Genomic DNA, 19690 nt, shown 5'->3' with positions numbered 1-19690 from the left:
CTCCCTTTCAGTGGTGTACCTCACCCTACCCAGCATTAGGGTGAGAGATGGAGAGAGCCGTGGGCAGAGATAAACGCCCATGACATTACTCTGGCTGTGCCTCTGCTCAGTGAGAGCTTCCATCCACAAAGATGATTCATCTACCAGGTACCATTCATCCTTTCATCTCTCCTTTATCTGTATCCTGGTGACTCCCTCACCTGGCTACATTTAAATCCTCCCCCTGAATTCCCTAAACTGAGGTTCATAATCAAGGCCAATAGCTTACCAGGACCCTCGGTCCCAGCTGAGAAACAAGAGGAAGAAAATACTGGTTGTGGGAAAAAGCTGTGGCTTCTGCTACCCAACCTATACATTAGAGGACATTTCTAATCTCTTTTCTTGTTGTTGAAAACAAACAAACAAAAAAACTCACAGAGTGAGTTCCAGGACAGCCGGGGCTACACAGAGAAACCCTGTCTCGAAAACAAAAAACAAAAAACAAAAAAAACAAAAAACAAAAAACCTCACTATGTAGCCCAGGCGAGCCTTGAACTACTGATTGCCCTGCCTCTGCGTCTGGAGCTCTGATATTATAGTCATGCTCTCTCTGCCAGGCTTGAGTTGATTCTTGTTATATGCTGCCTGCCTGGATTGGCTTCACTTGAGCACGGCGGTATTTTGTGTTGGTCTTATTTTTTGGGACAAGGTCTCATGAAACCCAGGCTGACCTTGAACTTGCAATGAAGCTAAGGATAACGCGGAACTTCTGATCTTTGTGTCTCTACCTCCTGGGTGCTGGGATTACAGGTATGTACACATCTGATTTATTCTGTGCTGGAGGTGAAACCCAAGGTTGGTGACATCTTGTCAGGGCCTCCATGGACCTTCGGGTCTCACTTTCATTGACCTGGGTTTCCAAGGGTGAGGAGGCTCCTTTTTGGGGAACAACCTCTATCATATTTCGTCATGTCGGCTCTGTAGGCAGAACAGAACAGGAAGTGGTCCACAGGAGACTCTTGACAAAAGCCAAAGAGGCTTAAGCTCCTCCCACCAACCCGTAGGTCTTGATGGGAGCCCCTGCTTTGCTTTAGGGACCCATTTCAGTGGGCTTTCTTTTTGTGGTGCAGTAAGAGAACTAGAAAAATCCCTGAATTTCCTCATTGAGGCCACCTTGTCTGTCGTAAAAGCCTTCTAGAAGCACACTGAGAATGCGGTGTGTTGGAAGACGTTTTCACTGCCACTACCAGTGTTTGTTATCGCCGCCGTGTTTTGAAACGGGCTCTTGCTATGTAGCACACACTGACCTCAGACTTCTTCATCCTCCTGCCTCAGCGCCTTGGATTGCTGAGATTCTAGTCCAGCTTCAGCATTGTTATCCAGTGCACTAGAAGTGTGTAGAGGTCGAAGAGTGCTGAGAAATAACACGAGGAGGACGTCACGGAAGCCTGGAAGGCACTGACTGGAAACTCCTGAAAGCCTGCCTGCCGTGCTCAGCCAGCGATGAAGAGGGGCGGCCAAGGGATATTTTAGTGGCTCAGAGTGATTAGCTTCAGAGTGGATTGGAGTCGCCAACGGATCTCCATCTTGCATCCTAGAGTACAGCGTGCTTGGTCCCTCTGAGTTGTGTTCTACCACCTTTTCCTGGGAATGGAAAATTCTCCAAGTTTCTTCCACACCTACACACTCTAAAAGCTCTGCGAGTTGAGATCCAGCCGTCTGCCTCAGCAAGCCTTCTAAGGTGCTCTGAGACAAGCTCAGGTAAGAACCACTATGGCTGGCCATGGTGGTAGAGGTTTAATTGTTCTGACAGTTCCGAGGCTGAGGCAAGAAGACCGCAAGTTCAAGGCTAGGCTGGGCTGCAGAGACCCAGTGTCTGGAACGCAGTCTATGCCGGCTTCGATGTGTGATCAGTATAGATTGGTCATGTCTGCTAGATTTTAAGTCACTTTAAGCTAAACATGTGGTAGTAGTGTCCCTTAGTACTTTGACAAAGACAGAAGAAAAATGCTCATTAGTTGTGGAGAAATATTTTAGACTAAAGAATATCAGTCTTTAAGCCTCTTTAAGAGGAGTAAGAGCTCATAACTGCTGAGCCATCTTTCCAACACCTTGTTTTGTTTCTGAGACAGTGTCTATGTAGCCCAGGCTACCCTGCAACTCACTATGTAGGCCAGGTTGGGTTTGGACTTGTGTCCACTCTTCTGTTTCTGCCACTCAAGTTGAGTCCTGGGATTATTGAGTGACCACACCTAGTTGAGAGTGGTTTTTCATTGAGGTTTTTGAAGAATTCCTGTCTATTCTGAAGGGTCGGAACCCCTAGGGAAGACTCTAGGCTAGGGCCTGCCTTTCCTTTAGCACCACTGCCACCATGTGGCCACTCGCAGGCAAACACGAGCCTCGTTAACCCAAACCAACAAAACCCCACCCTTTCTGTTATCATTTAAGGCAATCTTTCTCTATCTTCCTAATGCTTCCACCCTTTAATACATGCAGTCCCTCATGTTGTGGTGACCTCTGACCAGAAAATTATTTTCACTGTGTCTGTGGATTGCAGAAGCTTAGTAACAAGGACAGCTCAGGTGAGGATCCTTGAATCTCACTGAGAAGAGAAATAGTGGATGGGGCTGGGGGGAACTGCCTGGGAGAGGAGGTGGGGGTAGGAGCAGGAGTTATCAGGTGGGGAGAGGAGGGAGGGAAAGAGTACTGGGAGAGACAACTGGAGTGCGGGGTCATCTCTGGGACAAGCTAGAAACCTAGGACATTGGAAACTCCCAAGAATCTGTGAAGGTGACCCTAGTTAGCTAAGAGTCACAGCAATGGGAGATATAGAGCCTGAGGTGGCCATCTCCTATAACTAGGCAAGATGTCCAATGGAAGGTGTGGGACACCATCCCAGCCGAAAAAGCCTTAGACCCACAATTTATCCTGCCTACAAGATGTGCAGGGGTAAAGACAGAGCAGAAATTAAGGATTGACCAACCAATGACTGGTCTAGCTTGAGACCCATGCCATGAGAGGGAGTCTACCCCTGACACTGTTAATGATAATCTGCCATGCTTTCAGACAGGATTCTAATATAGGCATCATCAGAGAGGCTTCACCCAGCAACTCCACCCAGAGACCCACAGCCAAACATTGGGCAGAACTTGGGGAATCCTGCAGAAGACGGGGAGGAAGGATTGATTGTAGGAACCAGAAGGGTGAAGAACATCACACACACACACACACACACACACACACACACAAAAAAAAAAAAAAAAAAAAACTACAGAATCAACTAACCTGGGCCCACAGAGGATCTCAGAGACTGAACCACCAACCAGAGAACATGCATGGGAATGGACCATCTACACAGTTGTGCATCTATCTCTAGGTCTCATGTTGGACTCCTAACAGCAGGGGCAGCGGCTGTCTCTGACTCTGTTGCCTGCCTTTGGGATCCTCTCCCTTGACTGAACTGCCTCTTGCTAACCTCAATAGGAGAAGTTTATTGAGTCTTCTGCAACCTGCTATGCCAATCCTGGTTGATATCCATGGAAGCCTCCCCTTTTCTGAAGAGAAAGGGAATTGGGGGGGTGGTAAGAGTAGGTGGGAAGGAGAGGAGGGAGGGGAAGCTGCGGTCAGGATGTAAGTTGATTAATTAATTAAAAAATAAAAAAATAAAACTTATTTCTACTGTTATTTAATAACTGTAATTTAGCTACTGTTATGAGTCATGATGTAAGTCTCTGTTTTCCAATGGTCTTAGGTGACCCTGTGAAAAGGTTGCCCGATCCCCAAAGGGGTCACGACTCACAGGTTGAGAACCCCTGGGTTAAGGGGTTTCTGTGCTACACCAATGGAATACCACTGAGATATATCCCTAGCCCTCTGATGGCTTTTTGAGACAGGGTCTTACTAAGTTGCCCAAGCTGGCTTTCGATCTGTCCTCCTGCCTCAGCCTCCCAAGAGGCTGGAGACACAAATGCACACTAAATTGGGCTTGCACGGTTGCTTTTAATTGCCCCGGGAGGCCTTTCAGTGCTGTGACTGACTCTCAGGTACAAACATCATTAATTCCCCAGGCTGTTATCGTCAGTGTCTGCCTGCCTGACTACGTACAATGACTGGGCTCTCTTCCTGAGACACCAAATTCACAGTAATGCCAAAAAATGAAACAGTCTTCAATCTGGTTATTTTAAAAGACAAGATATTAAAGAAGTGGGGTCAGAATTTGGTCCAAGCACTCAGTTAGGAGTCCCACATGAAGACCTAAATGTTATATCTATACTGGGCATCAAAACTCTGTTGGGAGAGAAAAAAATAATTTATATTTTTTATTAAAAAACTTTTTCAAGTTTGAAAATTACACACATATGTGTATATGCATGTGTGTGTGTGTGTGTGTGTGTGCGCGCGCGTGCGTGTGTGTAAGTACACATGTGTGCAGGTGTTCACACAGGCCAGAACAGGCAAACCCTGGAGCTGAAGTTACAGACAATTGTGAGCTGTCTGATTTTGCTTTTAGGAACTGAACTTGGGTCTTCTGTAAGAGCAGCCTGCCCTCCTAACCACTGAGCCATCTTTTCAGCCCACTGTTGACTTTTTTCTTTTCTTTTCTTTTCTTTTTTTTTAAGATTTTTGTTTGTTTGTTTATATATGACTGCTCTGCTGAATGCCAGAAGAGGGCATCGGATCCCTGTATAGAGATGGTTGTGAACCTCCATGTGGGCGCTGGGATTTGAACTCAGCACCTCTGGAAGAGCAGTCAGTGCTCTTAACTGCTGAGCCATCTCTCCAATCCCCACTGTTAGATTTTTATATTAAGCCAGCCAACGTTGCTACTGTTCTACACAATAAAAATTTCCTGTTTGAACAAATTCCTTTATCTTGTCCTGAAATTAAAATCTGAACATATATGTATATAATTATCTTCCTTTTTTTTTTCTTTCCTTTTTAATCTTCTGTCTTTGGCTAGAGGCACTTCACTTGAGAATCCAGGTGGCATCTCAAAGCTGCTTTACCAAGGCACATAGATGGTGATCTCACAGAGGTTAGGACCATGCACAAAAGCTCCCAGGGATATTTAAAGCTCCCCGAACCACTGTACCTTCAGCACACATATCAGAAGTCAGCACCCCAGTTTTTATTTTTTTTTAAATATTGTTTGTACTGTGATTTGAAACATGATCTCATGTAGCCTAGATTGATCTCAAACTTATTATGTAGCCAAGGCTGGCCTTGAACTCTTGCTCCTCCTGTTCCATGTAGGTATCTGCTATCACCCATGATTTTTAGTTTTTTGTTTGTTTGTTTGTTTTGTAGTGTTGCTTTTTTGAAATAGGTTGGATATAACCTTGTCTGGCTTGGAACATGCTGACCAGGCTGCCTTGACCGTGTGGCAATCCTCCTGCCTGTGTCTCCTGAGTGATACCAGGCACAGCCTTAATGGGCTTATTTTGTTGTTTGTTTTTGCAGTGCTGAGACTTGGAACAGGTCCTTACCACACTAAGTGTGGTGGTTTGTATATGCTTGGCCCAGGGGGTGGCACTATTAGAAGGTGTAGCCTTTGGAGTAGGTTTGTCACTGAGGGGTTTAAGGCCCTCACCCTAGCTGCCTGGAAGTCAGTCTTCCACTAGCAGCCTTCAGATGAAGATGTTGAACTTTCGGATCTGCCTGTACCATGCCTGCCTGGACGCTGCCATGCTCCTGCCTTGACGATAATGGACTGAACCTCTGAACCTATAAGTCAGTCCCAATTAAATGTTGTCCTTATGAGAGTTGCCTTGGTCATGGTGTCTGTTCACAGCAGTAAAACCTGAACAAGACAGTAAGCAAGTCCTGTATCACTCAGCCACATTCCCAGACAAACTCAGAACTCTCAACACATAAAGCTGGGGAGATGCTATCCGTGACTGGGTACCACAAGAGACCCCCAGATATTCAGAATATAAGGATCTGGCAGGGACCAAGAGGCTGAAGAGTCCCACGAGAGAAAGGAGAGGGGCAGCTGAAAAGCATGAGGAAGAGGTAGGGGTAGGGAGGCACAGGAAACTGGTGAACAGGGTTCAGGGAGTGCAGGGGCTGGGTGAAGAGAAGGGAGAAGGACAGGTGAATATGGAATAGGAAGGAGGCTTTCTGAAGAACTCCCATGCTTCTTCAAGTCTGCTATTCACAGTCCTTCCTAAAGGAGAGCCAAATACAGATGCATGCTGGGAGTATAAGAAGGATTAGCACCAAGTGCTAGGGAATTTGCTCAGTTGGTAAAGTGCTTGTTGGGCAACTCTAAGGACTTGGGTTCAATTCCCAGAACCCACAGAAATAAAGACTGACATGGTGGCATACACACAGGAACCCAGTGGCAGTGAGATGGACCAGGGCAGCTTCGACTACTTAACCAGTTCCAGTCAGTGAGTGACCCTGCCTCGTAAAATAGCGCCTGAGGTTCAACAACGGAGGCTGACCTCCAGCCTTCACATACACAGGAATGTGCACGCACTCCAGCTACAGGCTATGCCTGAGGCATGGCTTAAGGGGTCGTTCTGTTTTCTCAATGGCCACTCTGAAGTCCAGCTACTTCACCAGCAGACACCTGCGTCATTTCTGTGGGTCCTGACGCAGGGCGGCTGGACAATGAACATAGCATCGTAGGGTTATTTTGCCAGATACTATTGCTTCTTCCGGTTCAGTCGGTTCAGTACGTGGGGAGGCAGAGGCAGGGATCAAGGCCACTGGCATGCCCCTCAGAGACTGACAACCAATCTCCCAACCTCCTTTCACAGTAAAACAAAGAGCAATCCTTCAATCAAGAAAAAAGAAAGAAAAAAGGAAAAAAGAAAAAAAAAAAAGAAAAACACTATACACGTTGAGTTTTAATGAGAAAATAACTGTATAGTTGCATCGAATGCCTCACAGACACTATAAAACCAAAGCAGAATAAAAACATTGAAGTGGTTAACATAACACAGGAAAGCCAGGTACAGAGTATAATTTTTCAAACACAATATTGCTGCTCCCCGCCCCCCACTTCCTCCAATTTACAAAGAAAAAAGAAAAAAGTAAAAGAAAAGAGAAAGCCATTTGGATAAAAAGCAACACAAAATCAAAATTGGCAGCTCACTGAATGCTTAAAATTCAGGAAATTGTTTTTGTAACTGAAACTGGATACATTCACCATCTCTAACACTGAGGCTATTTTTTTTTAAATACATAGTTTAAGTCCATTCTTCAGGTGAAAAAAAAACATGTCTTTAAACACAACAATCAACACTGTTTTGGTGTTCCTTGTTCGTGTGTGTGTGTGTGTGTATGTGTGTGTGTGTGTGTGTGTGCAAGCACACCGAGTGTGTATGTGTATAAGTGTGTGTGAGTGGATACTGATCTATATACTGCTTCTATGCCATTGCCTAGGGTGGGCAGCATGCATGGGTAAGAGGAAGGGACATGCACCATGTAGTCCCAGTGCCACCCAGCCTCTGCCACCGACAGACCCTGCATCCCTCATCTCTAGAGGAGAAAGGCCAGGCTGTCAAGTCACAGGCTCTGGAGGAAAGTGCTCTGGAGTATAAACACTGCAGTGTGGAGTTCCTTCAGGAAGGTTTTTAACATCTACAGAAGCTAAATATTTCTTACAGCTGAGACTAAGCAGCGTATGTGCTGATGCAGGGTAGAGCCGAGCATCCGAGGCTGGACTAATGTCGAGCCTCTTCATCTCAGGGTTAAGGGGCAGGGAAGGAAGACTTTCCTCCAGGGATCAGCTCCATCCTGGGAAAGTGACTGGGGCCCACGTGGGATCCTAGAGCCTAGCACAGTGATATGTCCAAAGCAATGGCTCAAATGTTTCCTGAATGAGAAAAAACAAACACCCGCCCCTCAAAAAATTTTTTTAAAATACCCTCAAAGAACACAGAGAAAAGCTGGCTCTCTGATGGAACTGTGCTTTCCATCTTAATAGAATGCACTAGAACTGTCAGGGAGGAAAGCTAGGAAACAGATGGCCATCTTTGGAGGGCAGTTCAGAGAAAAGAGCACAACTGGGAAATGGAGAGGCCAGCGATAAAAGCCCTGTGAGCGGGAAGAGACAGGGTGTCTCACCTACTAATGGAGTCTATTCCCTCAAACTTCAGAACTTCCCACTCAATCTACTGCCGCCAAAAGACCACTTCATCTGCCACAGAAGTAACTCCACGGAGTGTGGGCACCGGCTGCCAATTCTTTCCTCAGTGTGGCCTCCACAAAGGTCCACATTTCCCTTCTAAACAGGACAAGAAATTTAAGGAAGTCATGATGCTTCCACGGTCTCTAGCAGACACCAGAAGACATGGCATAGCTTGTTTGCTTTCTTGTACCGCTCCTAGTACTAGCCTGCTCTCCATGGGCTCTGCCACTGTTGTCTTTGAGGTGGGGAGGCCCCTAGAGAAGGTAGCTACCTCCCCCGCCCCATGCATCCTAATCCCTGTGTTCCCCTAGGGAAGGAACTTTCATCTCACTGTGTAAACAGGCCGGGCATCTGGGGCCTCCAACTGGAAATCCTTAGACAAAGACGATCCTTCTCCAGTGGGCCCATCTACCTAGTGGGACTTCTAATCTGAGACATTTGCTTCTGGGCCCGCCTCCCTCACTATAAAGCACACTCCCTGCAGCCTTTGCTTTCTGTCCTCAGTGGCTAGCATTTTATGGTTAAAAGAATGAACCATCTAAGACGGTGTGCACTTCCAACGTACGATTTTGGCTAGCAACTGCAGTATCTGCCTTGGAGTTTTGCATCCTTATTAACCATAAGACAACTCCATCTTTTTATTTTGTGCCCACTACTTATCAGTGAATAAGCTTTTCCCCAAAGTCAATACTAGTTTAATACAAAAACAAAAGCAAAGCAAAGATAGCGTGTGGAGTGTACATATAAATATTGTGGAGTCGATACTTATTAGAATAACATATTAGAACTTATGACATAATAACATAAAAACAAAAATGAATTTTAGCAAGGTCGGATTTAATTATTGCTTGTAAGAAATAGCTTTAAAATAAAGGAAAAATAATGAAGGCTGGTTAGTTCTTTTTTCTTCCTCCTTCCCCTTCCACGCCTTCTCCCCCTCCTCCCGCCTCCCCTTCCCCACCAGAAATGAAACATTTTCTCATTCAGAAACTCGGGGCACCTAATTAGTGAGCGTCCCTATCATATTCCCTGAAGTGACAGGAAGAGTGAAGCTGGTATCCTCTGTGAAACACGAGGCAGGGACACAAAGCATGAGAATAAATAAAGTGTGTTCTAAATGTCAAATTACCAATACAAAACTGCTCAAAACTTCACAACTGCAACTCATGCAAATACCGTGTTAGGTCAGCTCAATAATAGAAATACTGCATCCGCCCTGTGCCGTTATATCCCTTTTCATAAAAAAGAAAATTGTCATTCATTCCTGAAGCCGACAGGCAGCTATGGAGGAAATACTGTACACCCATGTGTCACGATACACAGACACACACACACACACACACACACCCCACTGGCATACCTTTATTCACCAACACACATGCTTTATACAAGCACACAAAGGCATACACACCATCTTTAGGATTTGTAGCTGATTCCACGTTTGCACTTAAATTTCTATATTTTTCTCTTTGTCATCCTGAAAAACACTGGTTGTTCAAGCAAAAATAATCTCCCCCCCTTCCTTCCTTTCTTTCTTTGTCCCTCTCACCCCTTTCTCTTTCTATCCCCATGTGTTTAAGGTTTCCTCTCTCAGATCCAAAACAACTCATCCTATGCCACAACCACCTCTAAGGCTCACTTTAAAATAGAAAATAGTTATAAACACCTTATTTCTGACCATCTACCTTTCTAAGGCTGAGTCTGCTCCCCTTTTTATTTTCAATTATTGCCATTCTAAAAATACCCCTACCATCCTGAACCAAGCTGTTCAAATGTGTACAGGTTTCATCTGTGTTCCTGTTCCCCCGTCTCATCATAAAAATAGTCATTGCTCACTAAATATACTTTTCATATGAAGAAACGTAATCGTGAAAGTGTGTTTCCCTAAGCTGATAAGTCAACAATAAAAGCAGACAAAGTCCTAAAGCTAATAACCCTTTTGGTTTGGCTCTCCCCCCCCCCCCCACCCCCCACAATCCCCCACTGTTCTCAACCTCCTGCTGTAGAATTGATTGCATCTGCAACATGAAGAGATATTGCCTTAAAAATACGGACTTTATATATTGTGACCATTAGGTGTCCCCAACTTCAAATGACTACATGTAAGAGCGATTGAATCCCCACTTCCCCTCTTTGGGGCAATTATGGAAAGAAACACCATTCATTTTTATGGCTGCTGGAGAAAATGGAGTCAACCCAACACTTCTGATGCCTCAGGTGAGACCGGGATGGGAAGCTGATGTGGAGGATAGCCGGAGCGCAGCGGGTGCACCAGGCTGGACCCTGCGGGTTGCCTTGGAATGGCCATGTCACTGCCTGCTCCTCTGCAACACCCATCCAAGGCTGCCTTCAGTTCTGCCTGCAGCAACTATATTGACTCCTTTGTCACATCTGTGTCCCTTTGGATCAGTTGTGGAATAGTCCAAAGCCAGGGGCTTCTTTGAGTCACAAAGATATCCTTTCTCTTCTGCCCCTGGTCTCAGTTTGATGGGTGAACATCCTGTTTGCTTCGCTTTGCTTCTTTGTTTTTTTGTTTTTATTTTGTTTTTTGTTTTTTTATCATGGTGTATTGCAGCTTCTGGTCTACATGAGGGTTGTTGAGTTTGTATGCACTTTAATAAGTAGTCTATTAAAATGCTTCTGATTCAATAATTTCCTGGTTTCTCTGCAGAAATTCCTTCAGCAGAGAAGTTTCCTGGGCTGAAGGCAGTTTATTCGTTGTCCTCCTCTTCCTGGTTAGCGTAAATCCCTGCCTCCCAGCGCAAGGCCAGAGCACTCTTCCTCCGATTAACCCGTGTGGCCTCCAGGACCTGAAAAGAGATGGGGAAAAAAATTAGCACAGAGTTCACATAAACCAATGTCTTCCTTTTCTTCCCTCCATTCCATTTGCTCATTCGACATCATGTTCCCATGACAGAAGGCGACACCAGATCTGGTACTGCTGGGGTAGGTGACGAGCAGCAGAGACTGGACAAGGGGACGGACGGGGCAGGTGACTTCATTTCAAAGCCAAAATCCACGTACTACCTGGTGCACGATTTCCAATGTCCTTTTCTCACAGATTCACGGGTTTCTTTAAACTAGACTTGACTCTGCCCCAGGTTTCTTTGGTTTTGGCTTTGCTGTGCTGGAGGTTGAACCCGGAGCACTGAGCATGCTGGACAAACACTCTACTGCTGAGCTCTCCCTGTATCCCGGAGCTGAACAGTCTAAAGTAACTCTCTCTGTACAAGCCGCCTGGTCCTGCTGTGCATAGACCTTTATGCTTTATTGAAACTGTTCCTCTGTGCCATCCGCAGCGGCAGCTGCTATCCACATGTGGCCAGTAGGCCTTTCAAGTACAGTCAGACAGCTGAGAGATGAAACATTTTAGTGAATTTAAATTTAAATTTAAATAGCTCCCCCACCCCACGCCACCCCCACCGCCAGGCTAGCAACCACCATTTTGAACAGCGCAACTACAGACCCTCTTAGCTTCCCTGTAACTAAAGATGGGGGAGGTGTGTCTAACAATGGGCCAGTGTGGATCTGACGATGCAGCAGATCTGCCAACCCACAAGACACTAAGAAAATATTTATACCACAAGAATCTACTATGGCAGAGCTAAACACAAATGGCCATGAAGTGAGGGGACAGGGACGCTTTAAGGGCAGTAAAATTTCATTGTCATTCTGGTGTGAGCATCATCGAGGTTATGGACACTACTAATAAAAGAAATTAAAGGTGACAGCGTTGAGGCCAAGGAGGCTCGCTCCCTCCCTCCTGTCTATTAGAATCATCTGTGGGCTCCTGAGAGAGGATGTCAGGCCACCTGCTCCAGTTTTCATTTGGCTAGGATGGATCCAGATGAAAGGCATGGGAGAGGCTGGATCTAGGGAACAGACCAGGTCAGACCACTGCAACAAGTGCAAGCTCATGCACCCCAGGCACCCTGGTGTTCACTTAGGATGCAGAGTCTCTGACTTCAAAGAAAAGTCCTGGTTGGTTTTTTTCTGAGCCACAACTGAACACTCTGCTTCTTCTAAAAAAATGATTATTTAGGCAAGGGGCAGTGACATTGGCAACTCCAGAAAGGCAGGAAGATGACACGTGGAAGCTTGTGCCGGGTTAGACGAAGGGACTGAGGTCCAGCCCAGCATGCTTTCTGCTTCTCTGTCAACTGTGAGGACTGCAGGCAGCATGCAATCAGTCACCTTTGCTGTGTGAATGACACACTGTTAAAGAACTATACCTATGTTGAGTCTAGCCCCATGTACATCGTGGACATATACTACCCACGAATGCATGTTGCCAGACCTGGGAACTGCAGGAGTTTTCTGGCCAATGTGTGATAGCACAGGAATGCTTGCTATACTGCATGGTTGTGATTCGAGCCCTACGCCTCAGGTCTGTCTCTTGTTCACCTTTGCTCTGTCCTAACACCATGGCTTTCTCGGGAGCCAGTATGGCCTCCGAAGCACAACGAGATCTAAGTTTTAAATTGTTGTGACAGTGTGACCTTGCATACGTCACACACTCCAGTGCCTGGCATCTCCGAGTCAAATGGGCAATAATGAAAGCCACAGCATATGGTCTGCCTCCAGGACAAACGGTTCTAGGTGCATAGGGCTGTCCTCAAATAATTCTTCCCAGCATCTGAAAGGGTTACAGACCCTGGAGCAGGATACAAACATGGATTCTATAAGGAACTATGTTTTGTGTAAATTGCTCGTGTTTGCCTTTTAGAAATAAACTAAGAAATTCTCAGGAGTATGAACATAAAGCCAAGGCTCTGAAAAGGGTTTCTTTAAAATAATAATAATTATTATTAAAATTAATTATTATCATGGTTTTTGTCTTGCTGTTAAACTTTTTTATTACCTCCCTTTCCCTCTCTTTAAAACATTTATTTATTTTTATGAGAATGAGTGTTTTGCCTTCATAAATGTTCGTGTTCCACTTGCATGTCCAGTACATGCAGAGCCTTGCAAGAAGAGGGTATTAGATACCACAGGAACTGAAGTTACAGACAGTTGTAAGCCACCATGTGGGTGGGTGCTGAGAACTGAAACCAGGTCCTCTGAAAGAGGAACCACTGCTCTTAACCACTGTGCCATCTCTCCAGTGTTCCCTTTTCTTTTTCTTTTGAGGCAAGGTCTTGTCATGTAGCTCAGGCTACCGAAGAACTCACAATCCACCTACCTTAGCCCTCAAAGTACTAAGAGTAACGGCATGTGGGTGCCTCGCTGGCTTTAAGTCTCATTTTAATGATTAATAAATCTCAGCCAATTTTCCTTGTTCTAGTCTTCAGAAGCCCATGTTAAAATTCATCTATCTGCTCATCTTACTAGCATTGACTGGGTTCCAAACAAGTCATGGACACAGTGGGGAGCGGGGGAACATGAGAGTTTCTTTCCTCGGAATTCAGTCATAAAAGGTGTAGCAGGCAGGAAAATTAGATATATTTGTAATCATAGAAACATTTAGCATAGCTTGGGTTTAATTGATCAAGAGCTCAAATAACTCCATATGTAATATTGAGCTCTTAGCACAGTCCCTTTAATTTGGATCTTTTCCCCATGATCCCGAATTTCTGATGACATCGAAATCCCTCGGTGAAGACACAGAGAAGAAAATGAAGGAACCATTATTGAGATGGATGGGAACCTCAGTGACAGCTGCCCTTGGGCTTCAGAAGTTTAGGACTGGGGACTCTCTTGGAGTAAAGTCCAGCAATTAGCCTTGGGAAGATTTGAAGGGCAAACCCTCCGGGAAGGTATGAGGGAGCTTGTTCATTCTACGGAGCATTCTGGTGTGGGCGTGTCTAAGTCACTAGTAAACTCTGTACATAATACGTCTATTATTACACATTTGCTTTACTTTCTAAAGCCTGTTCCGGGCCAGAGTGCATCCTTTCAATCCCAGGCACTACAACTGGGGCACAGGGGAGGGCGAGTAGCTTGACCAGAACTTCTCAGTCAGTAGAAGAAAAGCCAAGACTTAAACTCAGCTCTCCTGGGGTGGAGTCACTGCCTGCCGCCATCAAGCCTCGTGGCTGCTCAATACCTGTGGTACACCAGGAGCAGTAAGTACCCTTCACAATTGTTATTGTTTCCACCAATTAACTCAGTCTGAGGTCTGATGGAAGAAAAACTATCAATTCTATTCGAACAATCTCTTCAAAAACACTGTCTTTCCAATGCTTGGAGACCTCTAGCTAGCTGCTCAAATTGTAAGTGGTAGTAGTCAAATAAGGGGTGTGAAGCGGGCTGGAGAGATGGCTCAGCTCAGAGATGGTTAAGAGCACTGACTGCTCTTCCAAAGGTCCTGAGTTCAATTCCCAGTAACCACATGGTGGCTCACAAACATCTGTAATGGGATCTGATGCCCTCTTCTGGTGTGTCTGAAGACAGCTACAGTGTACTCATATAAATAAAATAAATCTTAAAAAAAAAAAAAAAAGAAGGACTATGAAGCAAAGGGCAAATGGGTTAAACTTTGACTGACTCCATTAATATCCATGCTGGCATGTGATCCTCCTGCTTCTTCTTCACTAGAAATTGACTGGGCCCAGCACTATCTTCCTTGCACATCTTGACCAGAGTTTCTCTGTTCGAAACCTCAGTGAGGATATGGGAGAGGGGCCTGACTCTCCAGGAGCTACTTCCTAAATGAGGCCAGAGACAAGCAATGAGGACAGTCCACACCATGGTACTCTTAACATTCACTTTAAATCCTATAGACATCAGCAATCGATAGATTAAATCTACAGCTATAAAGTATAGTTATTTTGCTGATAATGAGCCATGTTCAAAATACATATGATGCTGGAGGTTGGCACAACCCATGTGGAGAACAATTTGCAAGAGCTGGGAAATAAATTAAGTATGCCCAGCTGTAGGCACAGGAACCGCTTCATGGATACCTGGGGAAATGTGTGGCAGTGCTCATTGGTGCTTGCCTAGCGTGCAAGAGGACCTGAGTACAATCTCCAACACCATAAAGCAAAGGGACAAGCAAACCCCCAAAAGAAACGTCCACCAGAAACAACTCGCTCTCCATCTCCAATACAGGAAAGTGACCAAAGAAAGATTTTATTCATTCAACAGAACGCTGCTTAGCAATTCTAACAAATACACTATAGAATGCATCTACAAACAGTAAAACAGGAGCTGGAGAGGTGGCTCAGTGGTTCAGAGAACTGGCTGCTTTGCAGAGGACCCAGGTTCAATTCCCAATACCCACATGGCAGCTTACAGGCACTTGTAACTCCAGTTCTAGGCCAACGCCTTCTTCTGGCCTCCAAGGGCACTACATGTACATGGTGCACAGACATACAAGCAGCCCAAATATCACACACATAAAATAAAAAATAAAATAAAATTTAAAATAAATAAATATAAGCAATACATAAAGAGGATACTACCATGTGACTTACAGTTTATAAAAATTTTAAAACATGCAAAAAACCCAGTTTTTCCACATATATATGTGTGTGTATATATATGTATATATATGGAGTACTATACATATATAATATGTATTCATATAAAAACATGCACAAACACAAATGCCACTGCATTAATTGAGACCCCCCCTCAGAGGAGATAAAGAGTGACACACAGAGGAGTGGGAACTGGGAGAAGTGACAAGAGGGCTTGAATTGGATCTGCCACATTCAATTCTCGGAGAAACATCCCTTGAATGCTATGGAATTACAGGAATGGGGCAGTGAGAGGGGCAGATGCTGCCATCCTAAGGCAGGGGAACCTGCAGGCTGGGCTCCATGCCTTCAGGAGCGCGTGTGCCTGCTGCCTTCTCAACTCTGCTATAGTGCCTGATGCAGGCCTGATTCTCCATAAACTATGAACTGTGTAGATGAACAGTTTTCTGTACAATTCTGTACACTTGAAACAGTTCTTCTGAAATACAAATTCAGTACAGCAGAAATAAAAATATAAAGTGTTGTGCTTTCTTACAGAAAAAAACAACGTTGAAAAAAAGAAAAAAACTTTTTTTTTTTTCCAGAGCTGAGGACCAAACCCAGGGCCTTACGCTTGCTAAGCAAGTGTTCTACCACTGAGCTAAATCCCCAACCCCAGAAAAAAAAAAAAAAAAACTTTTTTAAGAAAAGGAATAAAAATAGAACTAAAACTATCTAGACAGTGCTTGCCCGACATTTCCCTGGATTCAGTCCTAGGCACACATGTGTATGTGTATATGTGTATACATGTATGTGTGTATATATGTATGTGTGTCTATATGTATGTGTGCATGCATTTATGTGTGTAGACATACAATACTTTACATGTTTAATTTGGTGTTGGGGAAAGACGAGGTTTCTCTGTGCAGCTCTGGTTGTCTAAGAACTCACTATGTAGACCAGGCTGACCTTGAACTCACAGGGATCCTCCTGCCTGTGTCTTTTAAGCACTGGGATTATAATCATGTGACACCATGCTTGGCTTTACATTTAAAAAAAATTTTTTTTCAAATATATATGTATATGCCCTGGATCCAATCCATGTGTGTGGGTGTGTGAGAGTACCTATCTACCTAGGTACTCCTACCGAGGCCAGAAGAGGCCATCAGAACCTTTGGAGCTAATGTTACAGGTGATTGTGACACACCAGATGTTTTTGGTGCCAGGAATCAAACTCCCCTAGTCCTTGGCAGGAACATGAAGAATTTTTAACTGCGGAGCCATCTCTCCAGCCACACAAGTATTGCATTCTCAGAGCACATATATTTGTGAAATCTATGTTAATGGAACTTGTATGGGGAAAGAGGAGGTTTGGGGAAAGACCGCTGCTTAGCTGAGCTTCCAGAACAGAAATACAGGTCCTAAGACTGGAGGGAGGGAGGAGGGAAGAGGGACTGGGATGGTTTGCCTTTGAAATAAGTTGTCCTCAGTCCATAGTGCAGAGCTCTCTGGGAATTGTGGTAAGGTTAATAAAGGACTAGTCAAAAATCACAAGATTGGCCTGTACGGGTGGCACTGCTTGCTAACCAGACTAGAACTCATTTGCTACCTGTGCCTGAAGAAACTACAAGAATCCACACAGTCTGTCAATAGTTGCCCTCAAGTTCAACATCTTCCAGACCCTTGGGTGACCAAGGTCTTCTCCAACCCCACGTCCCAGCACAGCACAGCACAGCACAGCACAGCACAGCACAGCGGTGTTCATTATCATCTGGACACCAATATTTAAGTCAGTTCCCCAATTCAGAAAGGTCAGGCAGAAAACACACATGGAGAGGAGGCTTTTTCTTGACATTCTTATTGAACACAGCATGAGACAGCAAACCACAACCGCGTGCACCAAGATCAAGCATGCATCAGGACGCAGACAGACAAGTTTGAAAAGTACCTCGGAAGTCACCTTGCAAGACAGTAACTTAGAGGTGTACTGGCAGAGAGGGAAAAGACCAGGGTTAGTACACGGCAGAGGCACACTCACAGACTCCCCCGCCCCCAGCGGCTGGGCTCTGGCACCATGCCAGAAGTGAGTAAGAGGGAAGAGGCTTGGGGGGAGGGGGAGGATCATTATACAACCTCTCAAGTATTGATTCATCTGATATTTGTTTATTTAAACGCCTGTATCTCTTGAGGCAAGTAGATACTCTAATACTCATTAATAAAAATATCAGATAAGCCGAGGTTTGTTAATTCAAGGTCTTGTTTGCATTTTTCTGTTGAATTAACAGGATTTCGTCTTCCCCATTGTCTAACCAGCTGCCCACCAGCGAGGACCTAGATGGCCATTCTGGATTTGATGGATTCTATAACCAAATGTCCTTTTCTTTTCCTGAGGGTTTCTCTGAACCTTAAACAGTCCTGTACCCCATTGCATTATTACAGTAAGACCCCAAGAGTAGAATGAAGAGGGGGGACATGAAGGGAAAGGGAGGGAGGGAATGGGGAAGGAGGAAGGGAGGAAGGGCCAGGTTTTCGGGGTAGTTTCTCTAAAACAAACCTAAGGATGGCACTGTCAGTGAAAGAGGAACCTGTGGGTCTAGATGAGATTCCAAGCTTGGGACGGTCCTTGGATAATCTTTTGGGATTATTATTTAGGACTAGTGTGGGTACCTAGGAAATGGAGTGTTCTGTTAGTTCCTAGAGACACTCACCAGAGATAACACAGGACAAGGTAGCTGGTCCAGGTGGGTGAAGATCAGTAAAGAGGACAGAGAGCAGTTTGCCCAAGTTCTAAGCAGGGAGGCAGGGGAACCTTTTGAAAAGTGAGTTTTTGTTCTGTTCTTTTGTCACTGAGTCATTTGACAAATGAAGGTGACAGCATGAACCACGTGAGGCACTTAAGGAGGCAGAAATCCAAGAGGCCATGTGTCACCCTAAAAACATGTGTTTGAATGGCTCAGGAGGACAGAATTATATGGCCCTAAAGACAATCACCTCTAGCTTTTAGGGACAGGAAGGCCAACTCCATAACCTCTACCAAGCCACCCATCCTTTCCAGAAACCGGGAAAATGGAGACAGGGCTAGGGACCAACTTGGGGAAATGAAGCTTGCTTTTCTCTATACAGAGGCGTAGAAAGGTGCCCTACATTGAAAGGGCTGAGAGACAGGCTAGCAGGTGACTTGGAAATCAATTCAGGCTGACACCCATATAATTTTTCAAGAAGCAATTTGAGTATGTGTTTTTGAGATTTGAGTCTTCATTAAAAGGCACAAGTAGGGATATGGGGATTGGAATTTGTCCTATCCCTAAAACTTTTCAACAATTGACAGATTTTGTTCTAGGGTGATTCGAGGAAAAAAGCTCAAAACACCCAGCCCTCAAATAAAAATAAAAATAAATTGATTCACTCGTAGGTTTCTGCCTTAGCCAACATGTTCCTTTACTTGGGTGAGATAGAGACAGGAAGCCATTAGCAATTGGAGAAAACTGGGCCCCATTGGCACCTGATGTGGGTTCCTGAGTATCAGAGTTTACCAGAAAGGGGTGCGGGTGGGGGGTCTAGTGTTCTGCCTGTGACATAAGTACCTCTTTCCACTATGTCCCAGGCAGACCCTGACCATGTTATCTTCCTACTTCCCATTTCCAATGTCTGGGGTTACAGGCCTGTGCACCAGGCCTGGGGATCACTTTCCTCCACTTAACATCAGCACTCCAGTGCAAAAAAAAGCACACACAATCAACACAGAATGCACTGAGAAAGCGTTTACGTGGGTCATGACTGAATGGCCCAGGGCTCTTCAGCTCATGGTCAGCAAAGCTGCTGCTGTACACTGTTGAATCAGGTGGAGGGAAGAAACCATATGCTTCTAAGACTGCACTTCAGTCGGCAACTAAAAACACCTAAAGAAGGACTCTACACCCAAAGGGGCTGCTAACATGGTTGAGTAGACAGTAAGCTGCTGGCACCTGTCCAGTGAAATGCGGTAGAACTGTCTGCAGCTGCTACCTAAGCCAGGGCTCCATCCACAGAGGAGCCTCTTGGCCTCACAGCAGAGATATTCCTTCGTGATTAAGAAGAGGGGTGTGTGTGTGTGTGTGTGTGTGTGTGTGTGTGTGTGTGTGTGTATCTCTTCTTTATCCCTCTAGCTGAAAAGGGGCCTTCAGCATCT

The 19690-nt window shown here is 45.0% G+C and overlaps 1 protein-coding gene across 6 annotated transcripts in view; it reads right to left on the bottom strand.

Annotated features, from left to right (window-relative positions):
- Positions 1-6813: 6813 nt before the first annotated feature.
- The window catches only part of Pakap (paralemmin A kinase anchor protein), a 462510-nt gene continuing 449633 nt past the window's right edge, over positions 6814-19690 (bottom strand). For 3 of the 6 annotated variants that reach the window (NM_001304544.1, NM_001035532.2, NM_009649.3), the window contains one exon: positions 6814-10929. In NM_001304544.1, the coding sequence (NP_001291473.1) occupies positions 10831-10929 (99 nt within the window). In that variant the 3' untranslated portion in view covers positions 6814-10830. Of the gene's footprint in view, positions 10930-17470; positions 17510-19690 lie in introns of all 6 variants that reach the window. The other 3 variants (NM_001384157.1, NM_001384150.1, NM_001035533.2) reach the window with 2 other exon arrangements.

The sequence above is a fragment of the Mus musculus genome, chromosome 4 (assembly GCF_000001635.26).
Source record: "Mus musculus strain C57BL/6J chromosome 4, GRCm38.p6 C57BL/6J".
NCBI classification, from domain to species: Eukaryota; Metazoa; Chordata; class Mammalia; order Rodentia; family Muridae; genus Mus; species Mus musculus.
The sequence above is the reverse complement of the archived record's forward strand: the minus strand, read 5'-3'. Positions and strand labels throughout refer to the sequence as shown.